The 23,679-nt window shown below is 48.4% G+C and overlaps 1 protein-coding gene across 9 annotated transcripts in view; it reads left to right on the forward strand.

Annotated features, from left to right (window-relative positions):
- The window catches only part of HNRNPUL1 (heterogeneous nuclear ribonucleoprotein U like 1), a 44,575-nt gene extending 22,923 nt beyond the window's left edge, over positions 1-21,652 (forward strand). For 5 of the 9 annotated variants that reach the window (XM_054466075.2, XM_054466071.2, XM_054466077.2 and 2 more), the window contains exons 8-15: positions 6,377-6,643; positions 8,463-8,585; positions 8,683-8,811; positions 15,585-15,753; positions 16,709-16,993; positions 18,013-18,302; positions 19,687-19,908; positions 20,480-21,652. In XM_054466075.2, coding sequence (XP_054322050.1) covers positions 6,377-6,643; positions 8,463-8,585; positions 8,683-8,811; positions 15,585-15,753; positions 16,709-16,993; positions 18,013-18,302; positions 19,687-19,908; positions 20,480-20,596 — 1,602 coding nt within the window. In that variant the 3' untranslated portion in view covers positions 20,597-21,652. The remainder of the gene's footprint in view (positions 1-6,376; positions 6,644-8,462; positions 8,586-8,682; positions 8,812-15,584; positions 15,754-16,708; positions 16,994-18,012; positions 18,303-19,686; positions 19,909-20,479) is intronic. The other 4 variants (XM_054466080.2, XM_054466072.2, XM_054466074.2 and 1 more) reach the window with 1 other exon arrangement.
- Positions 21,653-23,679: the final 2,027 nt, after the last annotated feature.

Consider the following 23,679-nt stretch of genomic DNA (forward strand, 5'->3'; position numbering starts at 1 on the left):
TTTAGTACAGAAGGGGTCAAAGTGGTTTATTTGTCCCTAAACAATGGGCTGACCCTTGAACTTTGCAGGGGTTAGGGGCACCAACCCCCATACAGTCAAAAATCCGCATATAGTTTTTGACTCCCAAAAACTTAACTACTGGCTGAGTGCAGTGGCTCACGCCTGTAATCCCAGCACTTTGGGAGGCCAAGCTGGGCGGATCACTTGAGCCCAGAAGTTCAAGACCAGCCTGGCAACATAAGGAAACCCTGTCTTTACCAAAAATAGAAATAAGAATTAGCTGGGCCTGGTGGCACATGCCTGTGGTCCCAGCTACTGAGGTGAGGAAAAAAAAAAAATTAATAGCCTACTGATAACATAAACAGTCAGTTAACACATAGGCTAATGTCTACAATTTTTATGCACTCATGACATACCTAACTTTTCCTTTTTTTTTTTTTTTTTTTTCAGTATTTCTAGTCATAGGGATCTGAGTTTTTTCAAATTGTTGCAAGTGTCCACAAATATTTTCAGTGTATTTATTGAATGAAAAAAGTACACATGTAAGTGGACCTGCCCAGCTTGAAGCCAGTGTTGTTAAGGGTCAGCTGTGTTTTCATCTGACCCATTTGAGAGGAGGTTGCATACATCATGTCTTCATTACTTTGGTCTGTATTCCTTCTTTTCTTTTTTTTTAATAAATGAGACAGGGTCTTGCATTTTCACAGGCAGTGATCCCTCTTCTGATCAGCATGAGAGTTTTGACTTGCTTTGTTTCCTACCTTGGCTAGTTCACCCCTCCTTAGGCAACCTGATGGTCCCTAACTCCCAGGAGGTCACCATATCAATGCCGAACTTAGTGTGGACAGCCGATTGGCATAGTGCACTACAGCCCAGAACTGGGCTCAAACTATCCACCCCACCCTAGTAGCTGAGACTGCAGGTGCACGGCACTGTGCCAGGCTCGGTGTATACTCTTTTTTTTTTTTTGAGAGAAGACTCGCTCTTGGCCCCCAGGTTTGAGTGCGATGGCTTTATCTCGGCTCACTGCAACCTCCACCTCCCGGGTTCAAACGATTTTCTTGCCTCTGCCTCCCAAGTAGCTGGGATTAAGGTGCCTGCCACCATGCCTGGCTAATTTTTGTATTTTTTAGTAGAGATGGGGTTTCACCATGTTGGCCAGGCTGGTCTCGAACTCCTGACCTCAGATGATCCGCCCGCTTCAGCCTCCTAAAGTGCTGGGATTATAGGCGTGAGCCACCGCACCCAGTCGGTGTGTACTCTTTTTGAGATGGAGTCTTGTTCTGTCGCCGAGGCTGGAGTGCAGTGGCGTGATCTCGGCTCACTGCAACTTCTGCCTCCCAGGTTCAAGTGATTTTTTTGCCTCAGCCTCCCAAGTAGCTGGGATCACAGGTGCACACCACGACATCTAGCTAATTTTTGTATTTTTAGTAGAGACAGGGTTTCACCATGTTGGTCAGGCTGGTCTCAAACTCCTGACTTCATGATCCGCCCACCTCGGCCTCCCAAAGTGCTAGGATTACAGGCGTGAGCCACCACACCCGGCTGATTCTTAAGAGTAAAGATATTAATGACAGTAAAGTTATTAAATTTAAAACTTGATGTAATGCTATTATCTACTGCGCATTCAAATTTTGTCACTTGTCCCAACAATATTCTTTCATCCAGTTGAGTTTCTAGTTCAGGATCTGATCTGGCCTGGGATCATATTGCATTCTCTTGCCATGTGTTTTTAGTCTCCTTTAGCCTGAAACAGTTTCTCAGCCTTTTTTTGCATTTCAGGATCTCAATATCTTTTTGTTTTTGTTTTTGAGACAGAGTTTCGCTCTGTCACCCAATCTGGAGTGCAGTGGCGCAATCTCAGCTCACCACAACCTCCACCTCCCAGGTTCAAATGATTCTCCTGCCTCAGCTGCCCGAGTAGCTGGGACTACAGGTGTGCACCACCACACCTGGCTAATTTTTGTATTTTTAGTAGAGTCGGGGTTTCACCGTGTTGGCCAGGCTGGTCTCGAACTCGACCTCAGGTGATCCACCTGCCTCAGCCTCCCAAAGTGCAGGGATTACAGGTGTCAGCCACTGCGCCCGGCCCTCAATATGTTTTTAATAAAACATTTTTAAAATGAAAACTGTGTTTATACTCTACAAATTGTTCGGTTTTAAACCTTGCCTTTTTTTCCCATTGAAGAGTAAATCTTGGCCGTCTTTCCCTGTCCACACAGACAATATATAGATCTAGCTCAGTTAAAGTTGTTTCTTAATAGTTAATCATTGTGAATTGATTTTTTCAAGAATAGGGTTTCCAAAAAAAAATCAAGGAATGTAAAAGGGGATACAGTGTAAAGTCTTTTTTAGACACCCACCCCCCCCGCCCCACCCATTTTTCACATATACCCTCCCCAGCATGTGAACCCATTGGTACTCGGGGTTTCATCTTTTTTTTTTTTTTTAACTTGTATGTCTTAGGGATCTTTTTATTTATTTAATTTTTTTGAGACAGAGTTTCGCTCATGTTGCCCAGGCTGGAGTGCAATGGCATGATCTTGGCTCACCACAACCTCCGCCTCCCAGATTCAAGTGATTCTCCTGCCTCAGCCTCCCAAGTGCTGGGATTACAGGCATGCGCCAGCATGCCCGGCTAATTTTGTAGTTTTAGTAGACAGGGTTTCACCATGTTGGTCAGGCTGGTCTCGAACTCCCGACCTCAGGTGATCTGCCCTCCTCGGCCTCCCAAAGTGCTGAGATTACAAGCATGAGCCACCATGCCCGGCCTTGGTGGGGATCTTTTTATGGTACTACCAAGAGAGCTTCTTTGTACTTTTATATTGTCTGTAGTCATTGTATGACTGTATCATAATTGATTTAACCTAGTCCCTCCCTTTGGTGGACATGTCGTTACTTTTGCAGCTTTGTATTTAGTGGCTGTATGGCTGTCTAGTATTCTGATGCAGGGGTTTGGGTACCCTGCTTTAATTTAGCCCGTCTTCCTGTTAGTGGCTCTGAAAGTTGTTTCCTGGAACAGGTAATGCGGCTTGTCTTTTTTCCATTTACTGGAGTAACTTGGAGATCTTTTTGTAGCCCTACATGTGGATCTCCTGTGCCATTTAGCCACTCCTACTTCCCCATTGGAGCACATTTTCCGTGCTGGCATGAGCAATTTGCACATACAATTTTGCATTCTTGTAGCAATGTAGTTGTATTCCGTCTTGAAAGTTAGATTCTAAGTCAAAGGTATATTTTTAAATTTTGATAGCTACCGCCAAGACTACACTCCAAACAGGTTGCAGTAATTTAACTTGTCACTGTGTGACAGTGTTTGCCAAAGTCTGTTCTTACAGAGTATGAGGTTCTTTTGGTATGTGGCAGTATGGAACTCTAGGCCTTGACTCTTGCTTCAACCAGAACATCTCTGCATCCAGTCTTAAGATTCCTTATATAGTTTTCTTTGTTCAGAAGATACCACAACTTTAAAAAGGCTCAGGGTGAGGAGTTGGTGGGGGTGTAAAAATCATTGGTCTCCTGGAACAAGAGGGGAGGACGTTGGTGTCAAATCTCAAGTCCTCAATTTGCAAAACAGAAAGGTAAAACAGCCTTCTAAGTGGAGAACAGAATAACCCATTTCAGAAAACCATGAAGAGTATGATACTTAGAGCCTAGGGACAACATAAAGAGGTGTGAGACACCAGGCTATAAAAATGGCAGTCTCTGAATTATGCCAGGCTTCGGGAGTTTGGGTCTTTAGGCCTGGGACTGACACAGGAGTGTTTCAGCAGGAATAACACAACTCCACTTGCCTTTTGGACAGATGACTCTGCTGGTGGCCATAAGGAAGGCTAACTAACACCCACAGTCATACCTGCTCTCCATGGTCTTTTTTTTTTTTTTTTTTTTGAGAAGGAGTCTTGCTGTCGCCAGGCTGGAGTGCTATGAGACGATCTCAGCTCACTGCAACCTCCAACTCCCTGGTTCAAGCGATTCTCCTGCCTTAGCCATGCCTGGCTAATTTTTGTATGTTTAGTAGAGACGGAGTTTCACCATGTTGGCCAAGATGGTCTTGATCTCTTGACCTCATGATCCGCCTGCCTGGGCCTCCCAAAGTGCTGGAATTACACGCGTGAACCACCACATCCAGCCACTCTCCATGGTCTTGAAGTGGGCGCATGCTTAGAGATGAACAGGCATGAGGGCATCTGACACAGAGCTGCGCCCTGTGAGCACTGAGGAGGTTAATGAGGAAGCTCCTCAAGGGAGGGTGCTTCTGTCGCTCCTTGAAGGGCAATTCCCAAGGTGGTCACCTGAATAGAGAAAGAAATTGTACTTTTATATCAGAAACTGAACCTTGTATTTTGCTTCAGTCTGCTATCTAATCTCAAGTTTTGAGCCTTTTCTTCTCTGAGATGGGCATTTAGAAAAATATTTAACAAACGTTTTAAAAATATAAATTTTATAAAGGAAAAAAACACTAAGAAAAAAAAGAGCCTCTCGTATCCTGCAGCCAAAGCAATGTTTCCAAAACACAGTTTTGAGCAGGCTGCTCCTCTATTCAAAATAAGTCAGAGACTTTGCTCTGCCACCAGCATCAAGTTCAAATTCCTGCGGTAAATTAGAGTCTCTCACATGGCGAGGTAGGCCATGTCCCCTCCCACCACTTCAGTCCCAGCCCCTTATTTCTAGCACAGTGCCTGACATCTTGCAGTGATAGCTCACATTCGTTGTGTGCTCACTGTGTATTAAATGTACTAGCCCATTTAACAGTTACAGTAAACATAGGCCGTATAAAATATTATTACCCTGCCCCCCTTTTTTTGATAAAGAAACAAGATGAAATAACTTAACCAAGGCCACAAGTTAGTACATGGTAGAACTGAAGCCATCCACCTTCTAAAATGGGATCATAGGCTAGGCGCAGTGGCTCACACCTTGTAATCCCAGCACTTTGGGAGGCTGAGGCAGGTGGATCACCTGAGGTCAGGAGTTCGAGACCAGCCTGACCAACATGGAGAAACCCTGTCTCTACTAAAAATACAAAATTAGCCGGGCGTGGTGGCACATGCCTGTAATCCCAGCTACTCTGGAGGTTGAGGCAGGAGAATCGCTTGAACCCGGGAGGCGGAGGTTGTGGTGAGCTGAGATTGTGCCATTGCACTCCAGCCTGGGCAACAAGAGTGAAATTCTGTCTCAACAAAAAGAGGGGGGATCTTAATTACTAACTTCAGCAATTCAATAAGTAGTTGTTACAGAATAAATGAATGTGGTCCCTGCATGGCTCTTCAGCTGTTCCTGAATTACTTCCCCCTCATCTTTTATGCCTCAGCCAATCTGACCTTATGTTCTGTCACTGCTAGGCTTATATACAAGCAACTGAGAAACCTCCTCAGAAACTTGCTTCTAGGTAGGTCATCTTACTGAATTATGATAGAGTGTCCTTGTCTCATTCCCCACTGGTCCCTAAGCTCTGTCGGTCCCAGATTACGCAGACATATGTATCAGAAAGAGTACGAACTCAGGGAACGTGTTGAACAAGCTGAACTCAGTTCGAAAAGGCCCTGCTGTGGCTTTCCTTCATCTGTTGTATTCATAGACTGCCCTTTCTCGGTTTCTTTTGTTTGTTTTTGTAGAGATGGGGTCTCTCTGTTACCCAGGCTGTACTTGAACTCCTGGCCTCAAGCGATCCTCCTGCCTTGGCCGCCCAAAGTGATGGGATTATAGGCGTGAGCCACTGCACCTGTCTCCTCATCAGTTTTCAGGACAGGACTGGATCACCTTTTCCTTCGTCTTCGTCTCAGTCTAGGCACAAGACTCAAATACTTGGAGCTTCTTAAAATTACCTGCTTTAGGACAGGTGCAGTGGCTCAAGCCTATAATTCCAACAGTTTGGCAGGCCAAGGTGGGAAGATCACTTGAGTCCAGAATTTCAAGACCAGCCTGGGCAACATAACAAGACCCCATCTCTACAAAAAAATTTTAAAATTAGCCAGGTGTGGAACATGCCTGTAGTCCCAGCTACTCAGGAGGCTGAGGTGGGAGGATTGCTTGAACCTGGAAGTTTGAGGTTGCAGTGAGCCCTAGCTGTGCCACTGCACTCAGCCTGGGGGACAGGGTGAGACCCTGTCTCAAAAAAAAAAAAAAAAAAAACAACTCCTGCTTACTTGCTTCATATCCACCAACTTTGGGGTCTTAGGCAAGAAGGACTTTGGGCTGGACATTCTCTGAGATGTTCACTGATGCTGCCCAGCTTACCTGTATGTTGGGCAAGGATGCACTTCAATCTGGAAAGCTGTCCATATTCTACTCTCTGCATCTACTGTCCCCACGTGTGACTCCCAGTGCCTATGGCGAGAGTTGGCAATCATATTCCTTTGGCTTTTTCTCCTAGGACTTTGAATGTGGAAATGACGTGGAACTGTCCTTTACCAAGAATGGAAAGTGGATGGGCATTGCTTTCCGAATCCAGAAGGAAGCCTTGGGGGGTCAGGCCCTCTATCCTCATGTCCTGGTGAAGAATTGCGCAGTGGAGTTCAACTTCGGACAGAGGGCAGAGCCCTACTGTTCTGTCCTCCCGGGGTTTACCTTCATCCAGCACCTTCCCCTTAGTGAGCGTATCCGGGGCACCGTTGGACCAAAGAGCAAGGCAGAATGTGAGGTGAGTGGGGCCAGAATGTATTGGTGGCCACCTTGCTGCCAAGACAGAGGAGACACACACACACACAGACTTGCTGCGTGAGTAGCCTTGGGGCAAATGGCCACTTTGTCCCAGCTCCTCAGGGTTGGACTCAGAGCTGAAAAGCTGCTCTGAGTGTGAGGTGAGGGGTGTTGGTGTGACCTAAGTTGAAGTCGGAAAGGCTACCTAAATCTCAGAAAGATTCCATCTTCTTCTTAAGTGAGGCCAGAATATGGGAAAAGGAGGCTTTTCTTACAGCAGAAAAAGGACACTAGGCGCTTCTTGGGGAGTGCACTGTGCCACCAAGTGTTCTTTTTTTTTCTTTAGAGACAGGGTCTCGCTCTGTCACCCAGGCTGGAGTGCAGTGGTGCGATCACGGCTTACTGCAGCCTTGACCTTCCAGGCTCAAGTGATCCTCCCACCTCAGCTTCTCGAGTAGCTGGGACCACAGGTACATGCCACCATGCCCGGCTAACTTTTTTAGCCACTGAGCCTGGCCCACCGAGTGTTCTTGAAGGAGGTTGAGTAAGTTCCACCTCTCACCCAGAGCTATCAAAAGATAAATGGCCTTTGGGAAGATTTGATTCCAAGAGCTATACTAGTGTCTTTTTTCTTAAAACAATATTTTTCTTGTATGTGTAAGTTATTTATGCTTGTTATAGAAAATTAAGAAGTAAAAAATTTAAATTTTCATAATGCCATCATCTACAAATAAGTTTACTTGCAGAGTTTTGGAGTTCATCTGTTCTTTTTAATGTCTAAGTGCCTGTTTTATGCTCACAAACATTTATCATTGAGATTCTATGGTATAAGCTTTATGATACCCTGCCCTTTTCACTTCACATTATTTTGTGAGCTTTATCCCATCACATAAAAGACCTCTCTTTGAACATCATTCTTTTTTTCTTTTTTAAAAATCCTTCAAGGGAGTGAACATCATTCTTAATGGCCTTACAAACTCACCGTTCCCCCCAGTCGGGCATTTAAGATGCATCTGTGTTTACCAAATTCTAAATGTACTGATTAGATACAGTTCATGTCCTTGTGTATGCAGCTCTGTTCCTATTTCATACTTAAAGAAAGTTGTACCACTTCTACCCACTCCATGGGGCCAGTCCCAGTACACAGCCTTCCCTGGGCTATTGCAGGGGGCGGGGAATGGGTCACATAATCTTGTAAATGGGCTGGGTTCGGTGGCAAAACGCCTATAATTCCAGCACTTTGGGAAGCCAAGGAGGGAGGAGGATCCCTTGAGTATAGGAGTTTGAGACCAGTCTGGGCAACATAAGGAGACCCTCATTTCTACCAAAAAAAGAGAGAAAAAGATTAGCTGGGTGTGATGGTTTGTGCCTGTAGTTCTAGCTACTCTGGAGGCTGATGTAGAAGGATTGCTTGAGCCTGGGAGTTCAAGGCTGCAGTGAGCCGTGATTGGGCCATTACACGCCAGCCTGGGCAATAGAGTGAGACCCTGTCTCAAAAAAACAAAATCCTATAAATGCTAATGATGACAGCACTTGGTTTTTTGTTTTTCCCCGAAAGTCCTGGGATTATAGGCGTGAGCCACCGTGCCTGGCCAGCACTTGACTTAATGCTCACCCTGTCCCAGGCACTGTGCTCAGAGTCTGACAAGCCTGATCTTTTTGAATCCCGATACCAGTACTGTGAGGTAGATGCTATTATTGCTTCCGCTTTGTGGAGGCAGCCACAGCTCAAGAGGTCCAGAGTCACACTCACAGTCACCACCGAGCCAAATGGTGCCATACCACCATGCCGCAACACCTTCCCTGTCTTGTTCTTATAGATTCTGATGATGGTGGGCCTGCCTGCTGCTGGCAAGACCACATGGGCCATCAAACATGCAGCCTCCAACCCTTCCAAGAAGTACAACATCCTGGGTACCAATGCCATCATGGATAAGATGCGGGTAAGGCCAGCCACTGGACTCTCCTTACTCACCTCATACCTACTGAGTGCTGCCCTGCAACTAAAATCACTCACCCCTCACCAATTCCTGCCCGCAGGTGATGGGCCTACGCCGACAGCGGAACTATGCTGGCCGCTGGGACGTCCTGATCCAGCAGGCCACCCAGTGCCTCAACCGCCTCATCCAGATTGCTGCCCGCAAGAAACGCAACTATATCCTAGATCAGGTACTTAATGATGACCATTGTGTCCTCAGGAGAAGGGAGGGGACCCCTCGCATGCCTGAGAATCTCCCTCTGGTCCCTTTCTTTTTTCCCCCGTAATGATGATGGACTGTTGTGCTAGTCGGGGGGTCAGACCTTGTCATACATGATGACATGGTCCTACACACAGCTGAGCCTGGACTGGGATCATGATCTAGGCCTACTTACTCAGACTCATCAGCAGCCCCAAAGAACATCAGGTAAGAACTGTTTAGCAAAATGGAAGGAGTATGGATTTCCGAGCCTGAGAGACTGGGGCTTGAATCCCAGCTCGGCTACTCCCTAGCTCTGTGCCTTTGGGCAGCTGACTTTATCCTCTGAATCTCCATCTCTTGGTTTGTAAAACAGGGATCTCAATACCATCTGCACCCCTAACACAGGACCTGGCACTTAGTAGCTGGTGATTATTGTTAAATACTCTACAGAATAGGTAGAGTAGCTTTCATGCCAACAGCAGTGCTGTAAGGTAAATGCTATTATTGCTTCCATCATTTTCTCTTCACAAATACGTATGACTGGCAGGTACATACTTAAGTCATATTTTCTACCTACACTTCAGTTAATGGTGGAGTTCTTAACATCAGGGACCTTGGAACCTTCGCATTTGAACATAAATATTGTATGCAGGTGCAGGTGTATCCTTTTTACAAAAAAGAAGGAAAAAAAAAGACAGTTTTTTGTCCCTATCTTTCAGCATTCTCAAAAGGATGAGTGACCCAAAAATCATTACAGATTCCTGTCTCAGAGTAATGAGTTCCACATGGTTTATTGCCTATGCAACGTCATTGCCTATTGACATTTGTCCTGAAGGCTTTCACAAGTAACAAAGGGTGTCTCCTTATTTTCTATATTTGGGGATCTGTGAATGAGCCTCTGTTCCCTTCAGCCTTGCATTTGTGCTTTCTTAAGAACCTGTGAGTGAGCAAATATGTAAACTAAGTAACACCCTGCCCTTGTAGCCTTCCTGAAGTGCCTTCCATACGTGTAGGCCTGGGTACTTGGTGACCATGAGTTCAAAGGGCTCCTGATAAGAGTGGAGGTGGGGACAGTGTTTGGCTTTGTCAGAATGGTAGTTTGCTTGTTAGAAAGGAATCGCCAGGGACCAAGTTGCCTTCACATAGGAATGAGGATCCTACACAAAACAGTTGAGCACAGGATAGTCTAAAAGCCATCCGTGGTTATCCCCCCAGCTCATATTGTGTACAATCAGTGTTCTCTCCGCTTTGAAGATTTGTCTTTTAAACCCTTGGCCTCACTTTACCTGATCCTCCTTGTCAGGGCATTTAAGAATGTTTTAGTCCGTATTGACCCCAGTTGGACTCATTGTCGTGGAAGGGAGAGCAGTAATACCATTTTAACACTCTGAGGATACATACCTCTTTTGGATACCCCAGCCAGTATTCCTGCCTGTCTTTTTCTTGGTTTGCTGGTTAAATCAGCTGTGAAACCCATTTCAAATATGTGGCCCAGGGGCGAATGATTATAGTCTAGAGTGGATCGTCTAACATCTCTGTCCAGGATGCTGAAGTGGGTTTTCTCTGGAAGCCAGGCCCATGACAGCTTTGCACTCTGAAGACCTACTGTCAGCCTTCTTGGCTGCTGCTGGCTTGTTCAGGGACAGGGTCTAGGGCTGTACCAGGTATGCCTGTGGTCTTCAGGGCTACCAGCCTCCTGCTTAAGGGACATGTGGGTCAGGCCAAGTGATCTGGGCCAACAGTGAGACAGAGAACCTAAACTCTGAAGGCTGGGGAGGAGGGTTCTCTGGTTAACCACAGATTGGAGGATTGCCGCGGGGCCTGAAGCCATAGGCTACTCAGGCTGAGGGAGGGAGTATAAAGCCAGTGGTTTCACCTGTTTTGGCCTAAACCCCAAAAGTGGGTTCCAGAAAATTCTGGGTATGAGAAAGAGGGAGGGGGAAGTTGTGTGTTTGTGTATAGAAAGTTCAGAGCAGGCCCCTGGCCAGTCCTGGCACTTCCATTCCACCAGCTTTGGCAGTGACAGGTAAGTCGATGATGCATAGCTATCTCCTGGGCTAGGTGGAATTTCCAAAGGGGAAACCCATACTACAGGCAAAATCCCTGCAGTTCCTGGATCTCAGCCCAGAACCATCTTTTGCCTTTACTGGTTTTTCCTGAGTGGTCAGACCTCCCCAAATTTGGCTCTTCCAGCCTCCTGTTATGTAGGTTGGCCTTAGAAATGCTCATCCTTGAGAGGGAAGGAGAGGTTGTCTGCAGAAACCAGGTGGGCCTTTGTAAGCCAGGATTCCGCGTTTGTCTGGCCAGGACTCTAACCCCTACCCTGGGAGGTATGTGATTGGGCACAAACTCTCAGGTATATCGGGGCTTTGACCTACATTCTGTGATAACCTGAGTAGCCTTTTGAGATCATGTGGGCATCACAGCTGTGGAACATCAGAAGAGGAAAAAGAGGTAGACCAGAGAGGAAACTGAAGCCTCTGCAGAGGACTATAGGACTGCTAAGTCACGCACTCAGTGTACTGATAGATCACAGCTCTGTTGACTTCCCAAACAGCCATAGTCTAGAATGGTTGGGGCCATGGTGGGAATTTGGGGAAGCTTTCTGGAGGTGGAATGTCTGGGTCGGGGCACAGAGGATGATTAAAAGAGTTGGGGCTTTGTCCTGAGGAGAGTGGGGAGTCATGGTCAGGTTTTCATCCAGAGGAATGTGGATAAATTTGCCTGGCTAGTAAAAGGCTGCAGAGGAGAGAGAAAGGGGTAGTAGAAGGCCACATTGCTTCAGGTGTCTCTTTGGGGTCCTCTGTTGGAGGTGGGAAGCCTCTGGAATGAGATGCTTTCTGGCCTTGTCCCAGAGGGCCTCAAAATGGAGTACAGAACAGGAACTGACTGGCCTGCTGTGAGGCAAGCAAGTTGCCCTTCTGGAGGCTTCTGGGGAGCCTCCGCAGGGCCATGTTGCCCAAGCCCACCCCAGAGTAGGGCACTGTTGCCTAGGAGTTCCGTTAGAGGGCTCTAACAGCCTAGAGCCAGGCCAGGCATCAGTTAGAATCAGGGCTGGATGGGTTGACGTCACAGTCAGAACATGTCGTTCTCATTTGCATCCTGGTCAGCAGGTGCCACACTTTTGCCTGAAACAGAAACCCAGGGCTAGAATAGTGTCCCACCGTAACCTGTGTCTTATTTGCAGGCCTTGGAGAAAGGATGTTTCTTTCCTTCATCCCCGACCAACCATCCCTAGAGCCTGAAGCCCATTCCATTCTTGACACACCAGCCAGTTCTCTTCCTATAAATGTGGTTCTTTTGACTGGAATTCACCTCACTCTGAGCCCAAAGTAAATCTTTCCTTATCAGCCTTCACTTTGCTCCTCAGATCTAGCTAGGTTTCTCCTGCTGCCAGTGTGACCCTGGTGAGCTGTGACAAGTGAGAGTAGACAGGGACAGTGGGGCTTGAGAGAGCCTGGGCTGTCACGTCATCATTCATACCTGCTGTGTTCCCTCCTCCCTCCCTCAGACTGTTATACACCAAAACTCCCCATATAGCTTCTCTGAGAAACCCAACTCTTGTCCCTTAGTCCATGTCACAGGGTCCAGGGAACACAGACAGCCACATTTTCTCTTAGAATCAACATCTTCAAGCAGGGTGGGACTGGGAGAAGCAGAAGCTAGGCAGAGGGAACCAAAGCAGCTGGAAAAGCTGACCTAGCTGTTGTGCTGGTCTCATAGCAACAGCTGCCAGCAGCCCCCAGTGACCACAGAAGTGCTGGGCTGGCCCAGGGGCTGTGACCTCACTGTGTTTGCTGTGGCAACAGCCACCAGCAGCTAATTCCCTTTCCTCCAGGAAAGCCAAGTATTTGCATTTCTGCTGGTGTGTTTTAGATGCTCTTCTTCCCTTCCTCAAACGAAGGAGTAAGTGGAGGGAGGCGCAGTCTTAAAAACCACTGCTGAGTTGATTCTCAGCACCTCAATTCCAAAGTGCCTGAGAAGCCATCTCTCAAGAGTCTACCCACTTCCAAGGACAAAGGCCAGCTATTTATGAGTCCAGTCTGCTCCACCTCCATTCCTCTCATCCCATGAAGCTGCAGGGGCTAGCCGTCTTGGCAGCATTGCTTCTCTTCTCTGTCCCCTCATCAGGACATTGACGGGGCAGTTGTACCACATGGAAGACCTCCAGGACTGTCACTGCATGCCCTCGCAGTTCCGAGGAATCAAAGTAGGATCACTTAGGGGCAAAAAAAAAAATGCAGAATGGTCTGGGGCCATATTCACCCTGGCACCTACCTACTCTGGGCTTTTGTGTCAGAAGAAAATTATATTTAGCTGAGGAAGCCAAACTCTTTCTTCCTATGACCAGATGCCACGTTCTGCTTTGCTTTTAGGAATGGAGTCAAAGAAGAGTAGTGGGGAGAGGGGACTTAACTTTTCCTCTGTAACATGATGTTCCTTTTCAAACCATTTGTGGCCCAAGTGCTCTTTGTGGGCCAGTGTCCAAGACCTCAAGAACAGTATGTGTGTGCCTGTCACCCACATGACTGCCCACATCCTCCTTCGTGAGGGTAGGGACACTTTCCCTGGGGGACAGGGAAGAACATTTTTTCCTGGTGCATGTTTCAGGGCCAGAGGATCTGGTTAGTTTAAGCAGCTGCACCCACGGCCCCAGAACTTGCAGCAGATCTGTGCTGGAGTCCCTGGCCCCTGGCTAATCCACATCCAGCACCCTGTTCCTATGTCTTAGAAGAGGATCTCTTGAAACCTTGTTTTTTCCTCAAGCTTCAATTTTCCTTGGTATTTTCCATTGGGAAGCTTCTCCTGGATAGTCAGTCCTGTAGGCCTTACTTTCAGATCCACTCTGGGTGTTGACTTTTCACTGGCCACTCCTCTGGCACTTGCCAGAGATTTTTACATCTGCAAATCCTCTCCAGAGCCAGGACGAGGGTGATGATCCTTGTCTTTCAGACGAGGAAATTTGAGACTCAGGCTACTTGGGGACTTGTCTGAGTCTCACAAATAGTAAAGGGCACAGCGGGGATTTCAAGCCCAAGTTTCTTCCCCAAAGCTTGTGTTCATTCCATCCTGTCTCACTGTTCCTGCCTTTCTGCTTGGGAGGTCACTATAAGCTTAACCTTTTCTTTGGTCTGAGTTGCTTCAAGTCAACATGACAGTATAAATATCTACCCAGTGATGACCACATCAATGGCAGCTCACAGTTGTTGAGTGTTGGCTATGAGCCAGGGCCTGGGCTTAGAGGAGGGCTTTTACTCATATGGACTCGTTCAGTCTTCACAGCAACCCTAAGACATCCATGCCGTTTTCCCTTTTCAGGGCTTGATTTTACAGAGGAGCAGGCTGAGGCTGGGCCATCCCAGTGCACTGCCTGCTTCCTGTCAAGATGTCTTCTGCCCTGCAGGCCACCTGTGTTCCCCTACTTGAGTAGTTTCTTGCACTTTGTCAATTGCTTTATGGACATTCTCTTACTCAGTCCTTGCCAGCCCAGGGAGGGAGGCTTTTCAACCCCGTATTACAGATGAGGCAACTATAAGGACTGGCCAAGGTATGTTAGTAGCCACATCAGGACTTGACCCTAGACTCTTTGCACCCAAGCAGGCCACATCTTCAGAATACATTTTTTTTTTTTTTTTTTGGTCCATTTGTACATACCCCTTTACAGACTGTTTTCCCCATCTGTGGCTTCTTTCTTGGGTCCCTATTAGAGCCACTAAAAAATTGTTTAAATGCAGTTAAAAACTCCTTACTCCATTTCTGCTGAGTTCCCAAGTTTCCATAGGGAGGGTACCTGTATAGGTGCCTGGGTCTTAATTCTAGAGGTTCAGGCTCAGGAAGTCTCAAATGAAGTTTGGGCTGCTCACTTTTTAAGTAGTGTCCACGTGATTCAGGTATACAGGCTGAGTCTATGGAACCCTGAATCCAACAGAGGTAGGCCCCATTCCCAAAAGGCCCGACATGAAGGAGGTGTTCAGTAAATGGAAGCCGATGTTGTTACTGCTCTCAACCACATATGTGCTAGAGCATCGCTCTGCCAGCACCAGCCCAGGACACACCTGCCATCACTTAGAAGAAGGGAAGGAAACATTAGGAGCAAAACTGCACTTGTGAAAAGCAGAGACTCCTGACGTGTAGAGCTTGCTGGTTAGAAGCTTGTGGGTGAGGCTGATGTTTCAGAGAAGGACTGAGGGAATAAAAGAACCAGTGTTAATGAGAACAAACTACAAAACTGTCCAAAGGAGCTGGTTAATTAGTAGCATAGCTAATCTATAGGTATTACACAGCCATTAAAAAAGAATACTGCACAGAAATCACATAGGTATTTCTAACAGTGCATGGAAGAAATTCATTCTTCATTCTCTCTGGGAAGTAGGACTGGCACTAAGGGAACACAGGGGTTTTTCCTCTAAACTTTATGCCTTATACTGTGAATTTTTTTTACCAAGACTACGTATTAGCTTTTAGAATAGGGAAAAGAAATTGTAAGGTCCAGTACCAAGAACAAATAGGATTAAAAAGCAAAGTCCCAACCATTAGGAATCCTTTGCCCTGTGCCTGTCTGCAGCCACTTACCTAAGTCAATTCATTTGCTGAGGGTGACTCAAGAATCTTCAAAGTAAAGAAGAGCTGTTTCCTGAGTTTCTCTGCTTACAAGGAGCACTAATATCCTTTTCTCAGTCCCTGGCCTACATAATACCCCTCAGAGGAAAAAACCAACTCTTAATGTACCATCTCTTGCCTCTTCTGTTACCTTACCCTTAGACAAATGTTTATGGGTCAGCCCAGAGACGAAAAATGAGACCATTTGAAGGCTTCCAGCGCAAAGCTATTGTAATTTGTCCCACTGACGAGGACCTAAAAGACCGAACAATAAAGCGAACCGACGAGGAAGGGAAGGATGTCCCAGATCATGCGGTCTTAGAAATGAAAGGTAGGAAATGAGTGCTTCCCAGAGGAATGTCACTGCAGGGTCCTGGAGAGAAGAAGCTCTTTACTCAGTTTGTCCTTCCCTGGCTCCCTAATGATTTCTTTTTTGATCTTACTCTTTCCTTGCTTCTGCTTTGTCCCTTCCTTGTCTACCACAGCTGTGAATGGAAAAGCTACCCATCTCTCTTATGTTGGGGTTTTCAGGCTGGATGGGGCTGGGGCAGCACGAGGGAAAGGATGTATGGGAGCTACAGCTGAAAGTCCTGCGTGCTCACCCTGCCTCTGGCCCCAGATGGGCTGACTGTGGGCAGGCCCCAGTTTGTTTCTCTGTAAAAATAGGGATGGTGATGCCATCTGTCTGACCCATTCCCTGGGGTGAGGCCTGAGGGAGCTGAGCACTGTGTCTAGGTGGGTCTTAGCCACCTCTTTAGAAAACGGAGGAGTCTTTGTTAGCCCCTGACACTTAGCAGGCTGAGGGGTTGGGGCTTTGTCTACCTCTTTCTCTCTCTCTCTCTCTTTTTTTTTTTTTTGGAGATGGAGTCTTGCCCTGTCACCCAGGCTGGAGTATAGCAGTGTGATCTTGGCTCACTGCAACCTCCGCCTCCTGAGTTCACTCAATTCTCCTGCCTCAGCCTCCTGAGTAGCTGGGACTACAGGTGTCCGCCACCATGCCTGGCTAATTTTTGTATTTTTAGTAGAGATGGGGTTTCGCCATGTTGGCCAGGCTGGTCTTGAACTCCTGACCTCAGGTGATCCACCCACCTCGGCCTCCCAAAGTGCTGGGATTACAGGCGTGAGGCACCATGCCCGCCCTTCTGTCTGTGTCTTTCTTATTCACTACTCCAGTTTTCTTCACCTTCTCCCTTCTGGAAGGCCACTCTTCTGGGTGGAGGGGACCAGACTTCAGAAGGTACTGACCTCTTCTTCTTGTTCCCTTTGGGGTGCTTCCTTCCTCCTAGCCAACTTCACCTTGCCAGATGTTGGGGACTTCCTGGATGAGGTTCTGTTCATTGAGCTGCAGCGGGAGGAAGCAGACAAGCTAGTGAGGCAGTACAATGAGGAAGGCCGCAAGGCTGGGCCACCCCCTGAAAAGCGCTTTGACAACCGAGGTGGTGGTGGCTTCCGGGGCCGCGGGGGTGGTGGTGGCTTCCAGCGCTACGACAACCGAGGACCCCCTGGAGGCAACCGTGGCGGCTTCCAGAACCGAGGGGGAGGCAGCGGTGGAGGAGGCAACTATCGAGGAGGTGAGACATCTCACACACAGCACTCTCCACTTTCTGTTCCCAGGTTGGGGCTGGGCTTTCATTGCGTATTCAGTCAGTAACTGAAGTTTTCTGAGCTCCAGCTGTGAGTTAAACTCTGGTAGAAAACTGAAACAAGTCAGACACGGAGACCTCAGAAACGCTCCCACTGTCCCACTCCCTGGACATTGCTTATGAAGCCCTTTGCCCATTTGCATATCACAGTGCACATGCTGTCACATTGCTGTCATTTTTGTGAACCTTCCCCCATCTGACCATGAGCTCCTTGGAAATAGGGTCTAGATCAAAATCTATTGGAAATGGGGGCTACATCTTTGGCCAGGTCTGAAGAGGACTAGATGCGACTCGTTCATGGCTGTCACCAGTGCTTAGCTTCCTCTCATTTTTTTTTTTTTTTTTTGAGACGGAGTTTTACTCTTGTTGCCCAGGCTAGAGTGCAATGGTGTGATCTCGGCTCACTGCAACCTCTGCCTCCTGGGGTTCAAGCGATTCTCCCGCCTCAGTCTCCCGAGTAGCTGGGATTATAGGCAAGCACCACCACGCCCGGCTAATTTTGTATTTTTAGTAGAGATGGGGTTTCTCCATGTTGGTCAGGCTGGTCTTGAACTCCTGACCTCACGTGATCCACCTGCCTTAGCCTTCCAAAGTGCTAGGATTACAGGTGTGAGCCACCACGCCCTGCCAGCTTCCTCTCCTTGAGCATCTCCTTCCTGCATATTCAACAGCTATTGAGATGCTGGGACACAGAAACCCAAGACTGCCCTGGTCTCTGCCTCACCATTCTTGCAGTCCAGTGAATGAGACAAACCTGTCATAAGGGCTGGGACAGGGGAGTATGCCCGGGGGTCTAGAGAATCCCAGAGGACATGCTTTGTTGTTCACCTTGAGTTCTTGCTCTGCACCTGGCCATGCCAGCTCACAGTAGTCACCAAGACAACCCAGTTCCCTGGGGTTGCCATTTGGGAATGATGGTGCCTTTCATCTGGATTTCTCCAACACAGGTTTCAACCGCAGTGGAGGTGGTGGCTATAGCCAGAACCGCTGGGGTAACAACAACCGGGATAACAACAACTCCAACAACAGAGGCAGCTACAACCGGGCTCCCCAGCAACAGCCACCACCACAGCAGCCTCCGCCACCACAGCCACCACCCCAGCAGCCACCGCCACCACCCAGCTACAGTCCTGCTCGGAACCCCCCAGGGGCCAGCACCTACAATAAGAACAGCAACATCCCTGGCTCAAGCGCCAATACCAGCACCCCCACCGTCAGCAGCTACAGCCCTCCACAGGTGAGAGAATGAGTGTGTGTTTGTATGTAGTGGTCGCACGTGTGCTCTTGAACCTGAGCAAGTTAGGTGGAGGTGGATCTGGGGAAATCAACACATGCCCCAGCTACTGGTCTTCACTCTAACCTCTAGCCTGCCCTTCTTTCTCCCTGGCCGTGATCTTGACTCAGATGGACCCTACACATTCTCAGATCCCCTCCAAACCCAGGAGTAAATGGAGACCTTCCCAGAACCTGCTCTTCTCCCACCACCCTCAAGGGGATGGGCTGTAAGCACTGATCCCTCCAGCAAGTACATTATTCTTGGCTAGTGTCACTAACCTCACTGAATCCCCAAGAAAGCACTTGACTGGAGTCACCCCTTGCCCAGGCTGGCTGACCTCTTTGTCTTTTGGACATAATAACCAGGATGCTAAGATTGCTGAGGACTTGCCCTCTGCACAGAGAGCTTCAATCCTGAGCAGCTCCAGGCTCAGTTCCCATTCTTGGAAAGCCAGTGCCCTGACTCTGGTATGCACAGGCTCCTGTAAACCAGAGAGGTCTTCAGTTATCGCACAGCCATTTCCCGAGCACTTTCCTCATGCCAGGCCTGGAATCAGCTGCCAGGAGACCAATGGATGGTTCCCAGGCCCAGCTAACTAGAATATTTCCTAGAACAAGGGTTGGGCAGGCACAGATCCAAACCCCCAGCCCCACAACATCCTGTTTCTGTGAGCCTGAACAAATAGCTTCCCGTCTCTGGGCCTCATTTTCCTCATAAAGGTGTTAGTAGAAGTCCCTTCCAAGGTTTGTTGTGAGGAATGGGTGGCACTATAGCTCTGGGACCAGGCAGACCTGGGGTCAAGTCCTTTTACCTTGGCCCAGAAATTTCATCTTGAGCCTCAGTTTCTTTCTCTTTAAAACGGTGCTAGTGGGACCTACCCCTAGGTTCTATATGGAGATTAAATGACGTAATGATCCAACCTGTACTTGGGAAGCACTTAGTCAATTGCCACTACTGCTTCTCAGCAGATCTTCTAGTAACAGCTACCACCACCTGTTGAGTGTCCAGTGGTTTATACACACAAGCTTATTGGATACTCAGGGCAAGCTAAAGGAGTTGTTCTTGTTCTATTGTGATTCTCATTTTATAAAAAAGAAAACTGGGATTTCAAGAAGTGCCGTGTACCTTGCTCCCTGGGGGTCTCAGAGCTGGGGTTAGAGTCCATATCACAGCCCTGGGGCTTGCCCTTCATCCTGCCCTACCATGGCATGGAGCTGGCTCTCCTCCTTCTCAGCCCACAAACAATGTCCACCAGGCAAGGGAAGGGCCCCTGTGGGCCAACCACTTGCAAAGGCCCTTTTTCCATCCCAGCATTTCACATCTGCAGATTTCCTCTATTTCACAGAGCTTTGGCTTTTTTCCCTCCACTTTCCAGCCGAGTTACAGCCAGCCACCCTACAACCAGGGAGGTTACAGCCAGGGCTACACAGCCCCACCGCCTCCACCTCCACCACCACCTGCCTACAACTATGGGAGCTACGGCGGTTACAACCCGGCCCCCTATACCCCACCGCCACCCCCCACCGCACAGACCTACCCTCAGCCCAGCTATAACCAGTATCAGCAGGTAGGTGCCAGACTGGGGGCCAACTGGATGGAGAGACTTCCATGGGCCCCTCCTGGGTGTGTATTCCCAGACTCAAGTCCCTGCTTATCCCTAAAAAGACAGCCTGCTGGCCTCGGCCTGGCATTCATCTGGTGCAGCCATTCCATTTGGTCAACACTTCTGCACTGGTTGCTAGGTAATTGGTATCCTAGCCCCCTCCACAGTCCAGCAAGCGAAGGGGAACGGCTGGCCTAAGTAGCAGGGGCCTCAGAGTCCTCTTTCAGCACCATAGACAGGGGGCTCCAAATCCTGCTGCAGGTTGGTGCCCAGGCCCCCCTACCTGTTACTAAATCTTTTGACTATGATATTTAGCTATACCCAAAAGGCACTGGGTTGACAAGCTGAGACCTGGGCTTCAGTCCCTAACTGCCTGCCTGTGTGGTGTCAGGTCTTTCCAAGGTGCCTTGATTTCTCTGTCAGGTCAACTGTTGTCACTGCAGCTGTCTCTGCCCTAGGTGAGGGTGGGGCTGGTGGGGAGGCTAAATGTGGGGTAGATGCAGGACAACTTGGTGTTCTTGGTTTCTTTCCCCAGTATGCCCAGCAGTGGAACCAGTACTATCAGAACCAGGGCCAGTGGCCGCCATACTACGGGAACTACGACTACGGGAGCTACTCCGGGAACACACAGGGTGGCACAAGTACACAGTAGCCAGTGTGACCCAGAGGCTCCCGGAGGCCCCTGCCGGCTTCCTCCACCAGCGCCTGCCTCGGCCCCTCCTCTGCCCCCGCCAGATCTGGTGGTGCTGGGGATGGGGGTCATCCCAGGGCTGCCTCCCTCCAGCCCACTGCCTTCCCTCTGAGGGGCTTCCTTCCCCTCCATAGGGCCAGGCATTTTTTTCTGGATTCAAACAGGCAACAATGACCTTTTATTTTCTGTTTGTCCCCACCTCCCCAACCTTCCACCTCCTGTTCTTCCTACCTTCTTCCTTTTTGACTAAATAATCCCCGCCTCCCTTGATCATACAGTGAGGCTACAGTGACTGAGAGGAGAATCCCCTCCTGTTCACTCTCCCAACCCCTGCTCCAGCCCCTCAGCTTCCCAGACCCTCATGCAGTTGGTTGTAAATTCTCCCAGGAGCTGTTTTACTGTCTACTTTTCAGGATTAAAAAAAATCAAAACTTAAAAAAAAAAAGTTTAAAAAGCAAAATGGGGAGGGAGGAAGCAGTGACTTTTTTTTGGTAATTATGCGCTTTTTTTTAATTTTTAGAATTTGTCTGTTTTTACTGTGGGTCGGCTGTTGATATTTCATCAAGATAAGCATTTCTTTCCTGAGTTCAGGTGACTGAGGAAGAGCCACAAAACAAAACACAACAAAACCAAACCACAGAATCATCTTTAACCCAACTTTTTATACGATGCCCAGTTCCCCATAACTTTGCACACAAGCTTCTGTGTTCAGTTGAATTGTAACTGCTTTTTGTATTTGGAGAGAGTGTGACTATTGAACTTGAAACCTTTTATTCCGGGCGTCTTGGTAGTTTCTGGTGGGATTCAGTGGGTGAGAGGGAAGAAGGGGAGGTTGGGGGGCTCCTTCCCTTCAGAACTTGAAGTTTCGCCCACTGCCTCCTCTCCAGTGGTCTCCCAGGTGCCAGACCCAAAAGCTTTTCCTACAGTGATACCCTTTATTTTTACTTCCCCTTGACTCATATGTTTTAACATGATTTTAACAAACTGCACTTATTAAGAAATGTGTTTGCCCTGTTTCGTTTGGTTTCGTTTTGTTTTCTTTGAATAAATGACATGGCACCTCCTAGCAGGAAGGAAGCAGGGTTGAAACCCTGAAGTGTTACTGCAGTTGGCCGTTAATTGGGGTGGGGGCCTTTTTAAAGGGAAATTATTTACTCATTCATTAAACAACTTAACTGAGGGTTTCATATGCCTGGCCCCGATTTTGGTGCTAAAAATGCACACTTAAACAAGGGTCCCTGGTTTAAAATCCACTAGTTCATTTTTAAAGTGCTTCTCTGGTTCTCTACCTCTCACAGTCTAAAATGCCTCCAGGAGTTTTTGAGTAAAGGACGTGGAACAGGCCTCTAGGTGGAGGGATGGGTGGGACTGATGGGACAGAGACCAGGGCTGGTTTGTTCGGGATCATCACTGGGCATCCACAGACCACCTGCCTCAGGCCTGGCCTGTGTGCAGCACGGAGGACAGTTCCTGCCTGTTCTGTGTTTGGGGCTCATGGGGATTCCAGGAGCTTCATGTTTCAGCCAGTGTGTGTGAGCCACCTGCTGTGTTCTTCAGCTGTCCTGGACCCCATTGTCACAGAGCTCCCACTCCAGAGAGAACAAAGACCTGCTAGCACCAAGTGGTCAGCTGTGAGAGCCTGGGGTGGTGAGCAGGGAGGGTTTCCTGGAGGAGTGAGCCAGATTGCATCCCCATGGCTCATCGTCCTCCTTCCTTAGCAACCTTATGTCTTCATTCCCTCAGTGCATGCTGTGTTCCTGGCTCCTTGTGAGAGACAATGCTGGGCCACAGGAGAAGCCAATTCAGCCCCAATCTTCCCTGGTGGGAGCTCAGAGCCTTGTGAAGGGGAGATGGGCAACAAAAACGAGGGAAGCTGACTAGTCTCAGAATCTCGGGTAGGGCATCAGAACGTGAGAAGGAACCAAGGCTGATGGCTAAAAGGGACCCTAGAGTGCTCCAGAGAGGAGGTGGCAGGGCCTTTAGTCTGGAAAGTCCCCTTCCCTGCATGTCTATATGCTGGGCTAGAGCGCCCTCTGCTGGCCTCTCCTGGTAATGCCTAGGTATCTGGGTTGGTAAATAGGGACCTACTTGGCTTCCACAACCCCAGACCTCAAGGGAATGCAAATGAGGAAGCTCTTCCTCTGTTCTCAGCCACAGTTTTTCTCACACGTCTCATCTCCAGTCCCTTGATGCCCACTCCCTTCAGAATAAAGGGGTCAAGCCACTTACTATGGCTTATGAGGCCCTGCATGGCCTAGCACCTGGTAACCTCGCTGGCTCCCTCTCTTTCTGCTCCCCCTTTGAATATCAAATCAGTGGTTATTTTGTTCTGAGGAACCATAAGTCCTTTTTGGAACCCACAAATGATGCCATGAACCACTGCATTGGAGAATACAGAGGCACATGGAATTTTGCATAAAAATTCATGAGGTTCTCAAAACCTCCACAGCCCAATCATGGCTTTCAAGTTAGAGCTCCTTTCCTATGCCCTGACCATAGTGAAGTGCTTGCAGCAACCAGGACCGTCCATACCTGCCATCCTCCTCAAGACTCTTCCCTACCTTCCTCTTAACCCAGCTCCTACTCGTTCTTCAGGTCTTAGCTTCAGGGTCCCCTCCCAGAAAGAAGCCTGCCTTGACCCTCCAGCCTGGGGTGGACAGCTCCCTCAGCCCTCTGGATCTATCAAAGCCCTGGCCACTGAGTGGCTACTGGTGACATGTGTGTCTACTCTGCTAGACACACCTAAATACAGCCCCACCCATCCCATAGGGAAATAAGGACCACAGTTGTCTTGTTTCACACCTGTAGATTTCCTCCAGGTCCTGGGAACACAAAATGGGAAGTTCTATCACCACCCATCTCATGCCAGCCAGGGACAGGGTATGATGACGGAAGTTAGCCAGGCTGGTGGCTCACGCGCGTAATCCCAGCATTTTGAGAGGCTGAAGCGGGAGGATTGCTTGAGGCCAGGAGTTGGGGACTAGCCTGGGCAACAAAGTGGGACCCCTGGCTCTACAAAAAAATTTAAAAAATTAGCCGGGCGC

This window comes from Pongo pygmaeus, chromosome 20, assembly GCF_028885625.2.
Source record: "Pongo pygmaeus isolate AG05252 chromosome 20, NHGRI_mPonPyg2-v2.0_pri, whole genome shotgun sequence".
In the NCBI taxonomy this organism is placed as follows: Eukaryota; Metazoa; Chordata; class Mammalia; order Primates; family Hominidae; genus Pongo; species Pongo pygmaeus.